Genomic DNA, 12,583 nt, shown 5'->3' with positions numbered 1-12,583 from the left:
CTTTTTCCAAACTCCCATGGCGTGAGGGATGTCTTATTTTCTCAGGTAAACTGCGGGTACCTGGAAGGCAGGTTCCGCGGGCAGTTGAATCTTGCACCTGCATCCTCTCCCTTTCCACCAGGTAGAGTCCCTAGCACGATACCTTACAAAGAGCACAAGCTAAATGTCTGCAAATGACTCAATGAGTGAGTGAGTGAATGCAAGCTTGTATGGTTCTGGGTTTTTTTTCCTGCTCTTACTGCAGACCCCAAAGGCTAATTATTTGCTACAAACTTTATGTTCACCTTTCAAACACATTAAGGTTGATATCCAAGTTTCAAGTAGTCATTCCATGATGATGCTTGCTAATGAACTTGATTTAAACTGATAGTAATCTAAAAAGTTTATGTACAGCTCTTTCAATATTGTCTACTTAGATAATATTAACCAAGACATTTACCTCCTCTTTGAGAGCTAATCATTTCATTTACCAGCATCTATAGCTGTCAGAACTTTGGCAGACTTGGTGAAAAATACCATTAACTGCCCATATTAAAAATTAATCACACAAGATTTCCTTTGTTTCATTTTTTACCACTTAACTCCCTACTGGACTTCCCTGGTGGTGCAGTGGTTAAGAATTCACTTGCCAATGCAGGGGACACGGGTTCAAGCCCTGGTCCGGGAAGATCCCAAATGCCGTGGAGCAACTAAGGCTGCATGCCACAACTACTGAGCCTGCGCTCTAGAGCCACAACTCCTGAAGCCCGGGCGCGTAGAGCCCATGCTCCGCAACAAAGAGAAGCCACCGCAATGAGAAGCCCGCGCACCACAACGAAGAGTAGTCCCCGCTCGCTGCAACTAGAGAAAGCCTGCATGCGGCAACGAAGACCCAACACAGCCAAAAATTAATTAATTAAATAAATAATTTTTTTAAAAAAAGACCAGGTAGTGAGCTTCTAAAGGCTCCCTTATGAACATTAGATTAAAATCAATACTTAAAAAAAAACCCAAACAACTCCCTACTGATACAGAAAATGTTCTGCTGGGTTTTGTTTGTTTATTTTTCATAGCATGGGGTCTTTTCCTCATGATGCAAAAACATACAGTTATTGCATTTGCTAGGGGAGAAAATGCCTGAACTTTAAAATTGTATAATGCAATACTAAACAGAAGTGGGAGAAATTCTCTTGGTCATTTTTGTCACGAGAATGGCAAATTACCATTCTCATTACCATACTTGGCAAATTACCAAGCTTTTGCAACTTCCTGTAAAAGGGTGGGGGCCAGTTTCAGAGATCTGGCACCAAGTTATCCAAGCAATTCTTCCTCTGTATCTGCTTATTAAGGAGCTGGAATGTTCATTAAAGTCCTCCAGGCAGGTGGTCCAGACACTCTGGATAGAGTGAACTCAAACTCAAGGACAATGTCATCTTCCCTTTCTTGAAAACCCTCCATGCCTCCTTCTTCTTAATAGCTTGACCCATTTTCTCTTCTGGAAAGTAAGTTCATTAGCTCAGGGCCTGTCCTCAGTGGGAGGAAAGAACCCCTACTGAACGCCCCAGCTCCACCGCTGGCTTGTAATGAACTATTCCTAAAATGGGATCGTTTATTTCTTATTCCTGCAGAGAAGCTTTCTTGCCCACTTCATCCAATCAGACTACAATATAGAGTTGGCTCAGGTCCTGCAAATCATTTAGTACAAATCCCACATCGTACCAGCTAGAAAATGGAGGCCCAGAAAAATCTACTGATGTGACCCTTACACGACATCACTTGTTAGGAGCCAAGTGCAGCACAGAACAAAGGCCCTCCAATCAGGCGCCCTATGTGCTTTCTCCCCTTTCCTGATGCTCAAAACTCTCCCTGGGAGTCAAGTGGTGTTGGTGAGTGTCAGGCATTGAGCCAGACAGAAGCAGACAGGTCCTTATGCCCTTGCGACTCTAAGTGTGGTCCACGGACCACCAGCAGCGGCATCACCTGGGAACGTGTTAGAAATGTAGAGTACCAGGCCCCACCCCAGACGTTCTGAATCAGACTCTGCATTTGAACAATATCCCCAGGAGATTCAAAGAAGGCACAGCAAAGTTTGAGAAGTGCTGCTGCAGAGCAGGGGCTAAAAAGACACCTTCACATTTAGAATCAAGTTCATTTATGATCTGCTGACTTCATGGCAAGCCCTGTGCTAGCGTCACCTATAGTGGCATTATACAGAGGGATACTCCTGTGTCCTGACCAGAGCGGACTTTTGTCCCCTCCACACATCAAGGCCAATGGAATGGCCTACGGAACGGAAACACTGGAGCCCAGTGAATGTCTTAGGTAACTAGGAAGGCACATGGTAAGTTGGTCTTATTTTGTCTCTTTTCTGAAATTCTGATTTATTTGAAGACTGGTAAAATGGAGGAAAGGTAGAGTACAGAAATTACCAACTTATCTAGAAATCAAATATGCACTCTCCCACTTCTTTTCATAAAGTGGTCATCCACAGAATCATGGGTGCAGGAACACATCAGGTGCTTCACATCAGGGCTCAGATGCAGGTACAGGAGTCAGCCTGCCGGGGAGGATGCTTGCTGCCATGTCTGCCACCTTGATAACTAACTCCGTGTCTGGGCCTCAGCTTCCTCGTCTTTAAGATGGAAATAAAAGCAGTACCTACCTCATAGGCTGATTATAAGGATGCTGTGATACTTACAAAGCCTGGCACACAGTGAGCGCTCAATAAGTGAGACCTATTGTCATACGTCCCATGTGTCAGTGGGACCTAAAACCACTGGGGCTCCCAGAACAATTTCCTCTTGTGATTGACCAGATATTGACCCACTGCCACTCAACATAAAGAAACCAATATGCAAAAAAGGCAGACATTGAGAAAAGTTTCACTCTGCAAAAACTATGGTAATTCTGGACGTTACCAAAGGCAGACGCCACCTTTCACTTCAAATTCTAACGTAAATTAACATGGACTGAGCGCCCCAGAGCTCGATCAGCTGTGAAGAAGTGAAGAACTCTGCTGGCCAGGAGAGAGGGGTCCGTCTTCGTCACACAGCCTCACGTCCCACAGCTGTCCCTCCTGAGATCACCAGCCAAACGTCTGTTCAGCGGGCAAAGCAAGTGAGGAAGACGGGCAGTTGTTCTACTCTCTCTCTTTTTGAAATATAGCACACGTTGTCATTTCTCCCACGGTCACTGGCCAAAAGACAGATCTGATTTCCTTTGCCAGGCTTTCAATTTTTATTTTTACAACAGCAGCAGAAACATAATGTGCTTTCTATCCCACCTTCATTGTTTTTATTTATTTATTCATTCATTTATTTTTATTGGAGTATAGTTGATTTACAATGTTGTATTAGTTTCAGGTGTACAGCAAAGTGATTCAGAGTTATATACATATATATATATATATTCTCTTACAGATTCTTTTCCCTTATAGGTTATTACAAAATATTTAGTTCCCCGTGCTACACAGTAAGTAGGTCCTTGTTGGTTATCCATTTTATACTGATATATAGTAGTATGTATATGTTAATCCCAAGGTCCTAGTTTATCCCTCTGTGCCCCTTCATCGTTTTTTTAAAAAGCATTTAAAATTAATATTGCTCTTTTTGAAAAACCAATCTCTACCTCTCTTTTCCTAATTAGACCCAATAAAAATATAAGAGTAAGCATTCTTGGGAAAGCCATATTGAAAAACATCGTCCAAGCCCTGAAAATCAAAATCAAGACCAAATCAATTACAGGACTTGATTCAAGTGAATTTTGTTTTTCCTCCCAAGTGATTGACAGAAAGTATGATGGGTTCAAAATATTCAAGTATTTCTGGAGTTTGGGGGAAGATATGAAGTTTGTATACAGCCTCTAACCAAAATTAGTGTGTCTTCCAGCCATGCTTTGCAGATTAATAGTAGTATACTTTCACTAGCTGCTCTCTTCTGGGAGTACAGCTCAAGGGGACAGTTTTCTAGCTGAGTGTAATCCAGTAAATTAAAGGAGGAAAGGATGTAACGTGGATTCTCTACTTATGCCGTCTGGTGTGGACACTTGCAAGACGCTATGAAACTCTTTGGTTGTCTAACATTTGGCCTTACCTGTCAGAGGGCAGAGGCCCTGGGAACAGATGCAAACTCCACACACACACTCCCGCAAACCCTAATCCTTTCCCCTCCCTTCTTCATTCAACACATATTAGGCACCTCATGATGCTAAGCTAACCGCCCACCCTCAGAGGCCTTACCTGTCGGCTTTCTTGATCAGGATGGCCCTGAAGATGTGCTCGAGGGGCGTCTTCTCCCGCTCATGGGTTGGCTGCACGAAGGGGTGCAGGGCCACCAGCGAGAAGCCCTGCTGGTACAGCTCCAGCAGCTGGGCGGGCAGGTCACGAAGGGAGGCCAGCCTCACGGCCGAGGCCCGTGGGAGCTCGGCTGGGAGTGGAGAGAGGGGAGGCTCATCAGAGACCCACCCAGACCGGCCACCCCACCCCATCCACATCCCTCTCCCCTCAGCTCAGCAGAAAATCTCCAGGTCGCCTCTCAGTCACATGAGTCTTGTTCCCATCTTAACCACTGTCTTCAAGGAAACCGACAAAACAGCTGGTTAATTTCCAACTCATCCCTAAGTACTGATGATTGGATGGCTTAAAATTAGAGCCAGTTTCTCAGAGATCACACTGGAAAAGTCACTTCCACCCCCTTAGAAAATAAAAAAGAAAGAAATGAAGAAGGAGGAGGATCCCAAGACGATGACAACTGCACACAAACGTAAAATTGCCGGGTGGCAAAAAGCAGCAGCAAAACACAGTCCAAAGACAGACCGGAACAACATTTCTGTGCCACTTAAGACAAAAGGGTAATTTCTTTAACAGGCAAAAAACGGAAACAAGAACAAAAACAAGAAAAAGAAATATGAGCCAAATATACAAACAGGCAATTGCCTGAAAAGCATAAAAGGGTAATCAATACTTGAAAGGACACTCAAATTAACTCAACATTAGAACTATGCATAACAAAACAAATAAATGTTTTCCCCCTATTGAATTATTTTAAAATTGGGGTTTAAAAAAACCTCTTTGAGAAGGGCAGACAAGATTTCAGAAGTCAACAGATTCAAGTGACAAGTCTTCCAGCCCAATCCCCCGCCCCTCAGGCTCTTTCCCTAGAGGCAATCAGTATTACCCATTTTCTTTTGTATATATGTTAATAATCGTTGAATCTGTACACAAATAAGTCTATATATCTATCTCACTTTTTTTACACAAATGGTAGGATAATGTTACAACCCAGCTTTTTATCCATTTTTATCAATTAACAGTATCCTTTTCTTGGAGATCATTCCATGGCAGCACACAGAGCTCTTCCTCATTCTTTTTACAGCTGCACAAGTGTTCCGTTGTGTGAGGTACCACAGATTATTCAAACTTTTGCTTTCATAAGTTATACTGCAATGAAAAACACCACTCCTACATGATTTCACATGCATTCAGGTACAGTATACCTAAAAAAGTTAATTCCTAGGTGTGGAATTGCTGGGCTCAAGATAAATGCATTGTAATTTTTTTTAGAGACTGCCAAATCTCCTCCACAGTGCAGTAAGGGTTTACGTTTATAAGTGAGGTACAAAGATATTTCTTTTCCCACGCCCTGGCTAATCTCACAGCGAAAAAAATGATCCCTGTGAGGTGGTAATTTATATTTCTCATTATGTAATTTCTACTTTTTCTTATTAAACATCTCATGTTTAAATGCTATTTATGTTGCCTTTTCTGTTAACTGTTCAAAATCTTTGCCTAGTTTTCTACTGGGTTATCGGTCTTTTTTCTATGGATTTGTAGGAACTCTTTATATATTAGAAAATTCAGTTCTTATTTGTAATAACAGTTGTAAATATCTTTCCCAAATTATTGTCTTTTGACTTTGTATGACATGGGTTTTGCCATGAAGAATTTTTTTTAATAAAGTTGAATTTATCAGTCTTGCCTTCAATGGCTTCTGAGTTTTATGTCATAGCAGAGAGACCTGGAATAGAAAACAATTCTCTTGTGATTTCCTGTAGTAATATTTCAGTTTTTGCATGTAAATCTTTGCTCCATTTGGAATTTATGCAATATGAATTCAACCTTTCCCACCCACCCCCAGTTTATCCATTTTTCCACATTGATTTGAGATGTCACCTTTATCATATGTTATATTCTTAAGTATATTTAAGTCTATGACTGTGATCTATTAATCTAACAATTTTAGTTTCATATTATGTTTTAAAATCTGGTCAGGCTATTTCCTGAATCTTCCTATCTTCCTGTTTATTTTATGAATCTTCCTGTTTCTTCTCAATTATTTGTTTTTCCAAATAGTCTTTAAAATCGGCTCATCAAACTGTCCCTCAAAAAAAAAATCTTGTTGATACTATTATCGGATCATGTTCAAATTATAGCTGAACTGAGAGAGAATGGATTTTTTTTTCTTTTTAACCATTTTTTAAATTGAAGTATAGTTAATTTACAATGTTGTGTTAGTTTCAGGTGTACAGCAAAGTGATTCAGTTATACATATCTATATATGTCTATTTTTCTTCAGATTATTTTCCATTATAGGTTATTACAAGATATTGAATATAGTTCCCTGTGCTATACAGTAGGTCCTTGTAGGTTATCTATTTTATATATAGTAGTGTGGATATGTTAATCCCAAACTCCTAATTTATTGCTCCCCCTCACACTATTTGATTATATTTTTAATCCACAGGAATTGGAAATTGAAGCCAAACAATATCTTACAGAAAGTTAACAACATCAACCTCCCGAGAATGGATATTTTCATCACGCTACAAGTTTCCATCCAAGAACATTGCATGATTTTCCCTTATTCAAGACTCTTTTGGGGTCCCTCGGGTGCATATTAAAATTTTCTTCACATACATACTGCACACTTGTGAAGTTTATTCCTAGTTATTTTATATTTTATTGCTATTTGAATTGATTTTTTTTTCTTCTTTTACTTCTGTGATCTCCATCGTGGGCAAGAATGTTGGAGAAACACTCATGCTCATGGCGGTTGATAGTGGTGAACCTTTCTGGAGGGCCGTGTGGTATTTTCCCTCAATCCTAAAAGTGCATTTGCACTTTGTCCAGCAACCTCGCCACTGAGTATTATGCCTATGGCTGGACTCCGAAATGTTTCTCAAGATATATGGGCAAAGATATTCACTACAGGGTCATCACAACAGCAGAAACCTAGAACCAAGGAGTTCTTCATTGAAGGGCTAGCTCAACACTGGGACACCCCAATGATGAATCCTCTGAACCATTAATATGTGTTACATGCGGATGAAAATGTGCCCAAGATCCATGACTAAGTTAAGAGACAAGGTGTCTAACAGTGTTTATCATAGGATACTTTAGTATAAAAAAATTAGAAGGATAGATAGACATGAATAAAATTTTTTTCTGGAAGAAATAACAAAAACATCAATATTGGAGAGACCGGAGTAGGGAGGTGAGGATGAGAAAGTAGTGTTTACTTTATTTTGTACTTTCAATACTATTACCGTCAATACAGCAATCATCTGGGTGGAGGGTTTATGAGACATTTTAATTTTCTTCTTTACATGTGAAAAATATTTAAAATTTTAATGTACTTTTAAAAATATTGTGTTACTTTAAAACAAACTTAAAAACAAAATCTAGGGGTACTTAAGAATACTCTTAACATCAGCCACTGTAGCCCTCATTTCCAGACATCAGGCAAGAAATTTACAGGAAGAAAAATCTACAGCAATGATTCATTCTAAAGCAAGTGTCCAGCATCCTGGAGAAATCGCCATGAATAACAGTGACAAAGATAAGGCTGGCCGGGAAAGCTGGAAAGCATGCAATCTTTCCCTTGAAGAGTACATTCTACATATGCCGCCAGATAGAAAAAAATCTTGAAGGTAAGTCTGGAAAGAATGCTGAGCCCGTCCACACTCCTAGGCACAGCAACTCGGCGGGCCAGAGAGGCAGCCTCTCCAAGCCTGCCCCACCGTCCAGCAGCAGAGGCAACACCCAAAATCCTTGGAAATGGAGACCCTTGGGCGCCACCCCAGACCTACTGAATCGGAATCGGAGCCATCTATGTCTTCACAAGCCCTCGAGGAGATTAAGAGGCTGAGAACTACCTTCTAGAGGGTTTCCCTCTGGCACTCCTCCAAAGGGCAGGGAACCTTTGGATCTAAGGGCACACACCCACCTGTGACCTGCACCCCAACTCCACACAGCCAGGACCCTGGCTGTCCCCACTGTGGCAGCCCCAGGCCCACTGCGGGGGTCTGCACAGGCTTCTCCCCCAGTCTGTGTGCACCCCCAGGCCCAAGGCGGCACAGAGACTAGGGCGAGGCGAGTGGGCAGACACTGCTGCGGGGGCAAGATTTAAGGAGCACCAAAAACTCAGTAACCAGTACGAATCAACATTAAATGCAATATGTTAAAAAGTGAACATGAATGCCCAAAGTCCATAATGAACAAACTATCAAAAATTTTACTAAAGATAGCATCCGTATTATTGATTTTTCTTTTGCCTCAAGCTCGGCACAGCCCTGTTACTGATCTCCTCTTTTTAAAAGACGTTGCCTCACTTGCCTCACCCTAGTGCCGGCCCAGCCCAACATCTCTTGCCCTCTTGTCCGGGGCCCTGCGAATGACAGGAGTGGGCCTGTATGTAGGTTGTTCCAGGGGAACCAGGGGCAGGTCTCCTGTGCTGTCAGGAGATGACGAAGCAACAGAAGCGTGTGTGGCACAGACACTGGCTGTTTTATTTAAAAAACTGAATGGACTTTTGGTAGGAGTGTAAGCCCTTCTGGAGGGTAATTTTATAATATCCATCAGACCTAAAAATACCACACGGCACAAAGATCCCCTCTTCTTTCATAAAACTGTACATAAAGAGCATCTGTGAGTCATCAAACATGAGACCTCAAAATCAGTCTCTACAGGTCGGTATTTTGTAAATGTTTCGAGTATTTCAGACTCTTTCTGCTACAGTAAAATAAACCTGTGCCAAGATTTTGATAATTTGTATGTTTCTTTCCTCTTATGCATGATCCTATAATTTAAAAAATGAATAAAGGCAGTTGACATGTTTAGAAGACTTGGGATTCTAGGATCAGCTATGCTCCACACTGGCATCCATCCCGGGCCTGTGAACAGTCAGTTTCCGTGTATAAAACGGAGATGACAACGTGGGCCTGTCTTCCATCAGAGAGTGGTTGTAAGGATCACATGGGATCCTTACATGTGTAAGGATGCATGCGTAATCGATGGAGCTCCGAACAACGGAGTTCAGTGGTGCTGGGAGTGGCGATGGACTGGCCCGCTGCAGCGGATGATGACAATTCGGTGCTGGGACATTAAATCCTCCCCATCCCCATCCACAGCCCTTCACCTCCACGCGCCAAATCAGTGCCCTAAAAATATTAGTCAATCAACCACTTTATAGCTAAATGCTTCCTAAATGAAACATAATACCTTTAAAATTTTTATCTTCAAATCTATAAATGTATCTCCTGTCAAAACTCAGCAATTTTATAGCTTTCATTTTTGGTATGCATGCTGTCAAAGTTGAGCTTCATGGTTAAAAAAACAAATAAAAATGAATCTCAACTATCCTATAATAAAAAAAAAAAAAACAGCGCCAACTGTAAACGTGATTAAAGGCCTAATTTCACGTTCTTTTTGAACCTTAACCTTAAAAAGAAACCCTGGTTCTTGTAAAGTGACCAATCCCCCAGTATTACTACTAGGAAAACAAACAAGGGAATGACTTATCTGTTTGGATGAACATACCAATCGTGGGCTCTTGGTCTATTTCTCACCCCACCCATCAGAATGACCTCTCCACTATTTTAGTTTTGCAATATTTGCCTGATTTCATTTACAAATTACATAACCTTGGGCAAGTCACGTTAATTCCCACCCCATCTCTTGGGTCCCTCATTTTTAAAATGAAGACCCCGGACAGGCAATTCCAAAAGGAGCTTCCAACTTTAAAATGCAATGATGTTATCATTTCAATTTGGAGACTAAGGTACAAGTTTCTAACTAAAAAGTGACATTGGAGAATACAATAAATGTTTCCAACGTGAACTGAAAGAGTCCTCCCAAACCAGAGCCAAAATGAGAATAAGGAACAACCACATGTTCGGGTGGGTAGAGAGACGGAGAGAGAAGCAGGAAGAGAATCTGCTGCTGGTGCAGCAGGATAAAAGTCACCGCTGAAGATGAGGGCACTGATGGGCCAGCGTTACCCTCCAGTCTGAGGAAGTGTCACCATTAGGGCCCAACACCCATTTGAAGGTCACACTTTTCTCTCCACTTTCTAAACTGTCTTGTTCCACACACTTGGTTCACAGCAATCAGCCTGCAAGCCGGGGTCCAGGCTGGACATCCCCGTGCTCCCGCTCAGGGAGCTGTCTTCTTCCCATACGGGGACTCATGCTGCTGCTGTGCAAAGCCCGGTTCTCCAGCCTGGCAGGGGCTGGGTCTCATCCTATGACCTGTAGCAGGTCTGGGACAGATCCCAAGGCCAGGAACTGGGGCCCCAGGGCCCAGATGGATAAAGTAAGCAAGAGACAGAGCCAGGGGATGAGCAGTGAACACAGAGGGCCCACCTCCCCAAGGGGGTGGCATCTTGTCCTTCTAGCCTGGTTACTGCCAACGGGCATGTGGGCCCATTGGTGCCAGAACGTCTAATTCTTACCTTCAAGAAGTCAGAAATCTTGATCCTCATAGAAACTCTCCTAATCTTTAGATTTGGCAAGTAAGTCCTATTTTATTTTCAACCCCATATGGCCCAAAGCCAAGACCTGGTAGGTCGCATACCTGGTATGTATCTGGCTGGGGCATTTGATAAACGTGGGAGGATGGATGCCCCACGCCCTTCCCATCCCTGATGGTGGCACTGCCAAGGGATGGTGTGACTGCCAGTCAGGCAATGACCAGCTTGCCAGTGTGCTCATTCCCACATCATCACGACTTATCCAAGTCTTCAAGGACATGTCTGCAGGTATTTGACACATGCCTCTATTTCTTTTCTACTTTCTGTCTCTATGAATTTGACTACTGGAGGTACCTCATCCCAGGGAAATCATATATTTGTCCTTTTGTGACTGGCTTATTTCACTCAGCATAATTTCTTCAAAGTTCATCTGTGTTGCAGCATGCATCAGGATTTCTTTCTTTTTTAAGGCTGAATAATATTCCATTGTATGTATATATCACATTTTTTAAAAACTGAACTTAGTTGATTTACAATGTTGTGTTAGTTTCAGGTGTACAGCAAAGTGATGCAGTTATACGTACATACATATATGTATATTCTTTTTCAGATTCTTTTCCCTTTCAGGTTATTACAAAATATTAAGTATAGTTCCTTGTTGGTTACCGATTTTATAGATAGTAGTGTGTATATGTTAATTCCAAATCCCTCCCTTTTCTATACTGATGTAGACATGAACAAAGAGGTTAGAACCACATAACTATATTTCAAATCCCTTGGAAATCTTTTTTTCCCTCATTCAATTACCAATAAGAGGCTTTTTTTAAAATCAAAACACAGAAAGTACTGTTAGAAAGGTATTTTGGGTAACATGAGAGTCCAAAGGTTTTGTTTTGAAATAAGTGGGGTTTTCTTCTTTCAGAAAATAACTCCATATAAATAAATAAACCATTATTCCAGGAGTTTAAAAAGAAAAGAAAGAAAACAGGGGAAAAAGCATAATCCACAAAACCACATATTTCTTAACACTCCTGGGATAAAGGAGATTGTGTTTTTGCTATGACTATGTTTGTTTAGCAGCAACATTCTGCAGCCCTGTTTACTCCCTGGAAACGAAGCCCTTCAGACATCTGCAGAAGAGCCAAAGCGATGTTTCTGCTACTTCAAACTTCATTACAGGGAAGGTACCAGCTTCCAACACAAGAAAGAAAGCGCTGTGCACAATGACCTCACATCTCACGCAAGTCTCTACAGCAGGCAACACACGCTGACCCGCAACAGCTCCTATGATTTTGCCCAGCAATCATTTGTGACTTTAACCTAATTATTCAAAGTCCAACTTTGCTTTTCTAATTACATCCACTAATGGATCTGTCAATACCAGGGCACCCAACAGGAGAGAAAGACACCATCTCCCCCGGGTCATTTCCTTCTCAGGTGAAGCTGATAATGACACTGTTCAAACAAATCCTTTTTTCTCTAATTTCCTTGAAGGCCACCATTTCTATAATGTCAATCTGGCTGGACTTTGCAGTAGATCCAATTTAGCAAAAAACTAAAATCAATCACTTTTCGATGTGGGGTTTTTCACTGTATAAGTAAAAAATAGGAATTCAATTTTTTTTTTTTGGCCACGCCGCGCAGCATACGGGATCTTAGTTCCCCGATCAGGGATCGAACCTGCGGCCCCTGCAGTGGAAACGTGGAGTCTTAACCACTGGGCCGCCAGGGAAGTCTCAGGAATTCGATTTTTTAAATAATGTTTGCAGCCCGTGTCTTCTGTGTTATTTCTAAATCTGTGGCATAAACCTTTCATTTTAGGATTTTCAAATTCAGACTTCTGTCATCTTTTTATCAAA

At 41.6% G+C, this 12,583-nt stretch overlaps 1 protein-coding gene across 1 annotated transcript in view; it reads right to left on the bottom strand.

The window, feature by feature from the left end:
* The window catches only part of RFTN1 (raftlin, lipid raft linker 1), a 203,344-nt gene that overhangs the window by 124,631 nt on the left and 66,130 nt on the right, over window positions 1-12,583 (bottom strand). Inside the window, exon 3 of the mRNA XM_057545405.1 lies at window positions 4,217-4,403. Within this exon, the coding sequence (XP_057401388.1) occupies window positions 4,217-4,403 (187 nt within the window). The remainder of the gene's footprint in view (window positions 1-4,216; window positions 4,404-12,583) is intronic.

The sequence above is a fragment of the Balaenoptera acutorostrata genome, chromosome 4 (assembly GCF_949987535.1).
Source record: "Balaenoptera acutorostrata chromosome 4, mBalAcu1.1, whole genome shotgun sequence".
NCBI classification, from domain to species: Eukaryota; Metazoa; Chordata; class Mammalia; order Artiodactyla; family Balaenopteridae; genus Balaenoptera; species Balaenoptera acutorostrata.
This window is presented reverse-complemented; position numbering and strand designations above follow the sequence as displayed.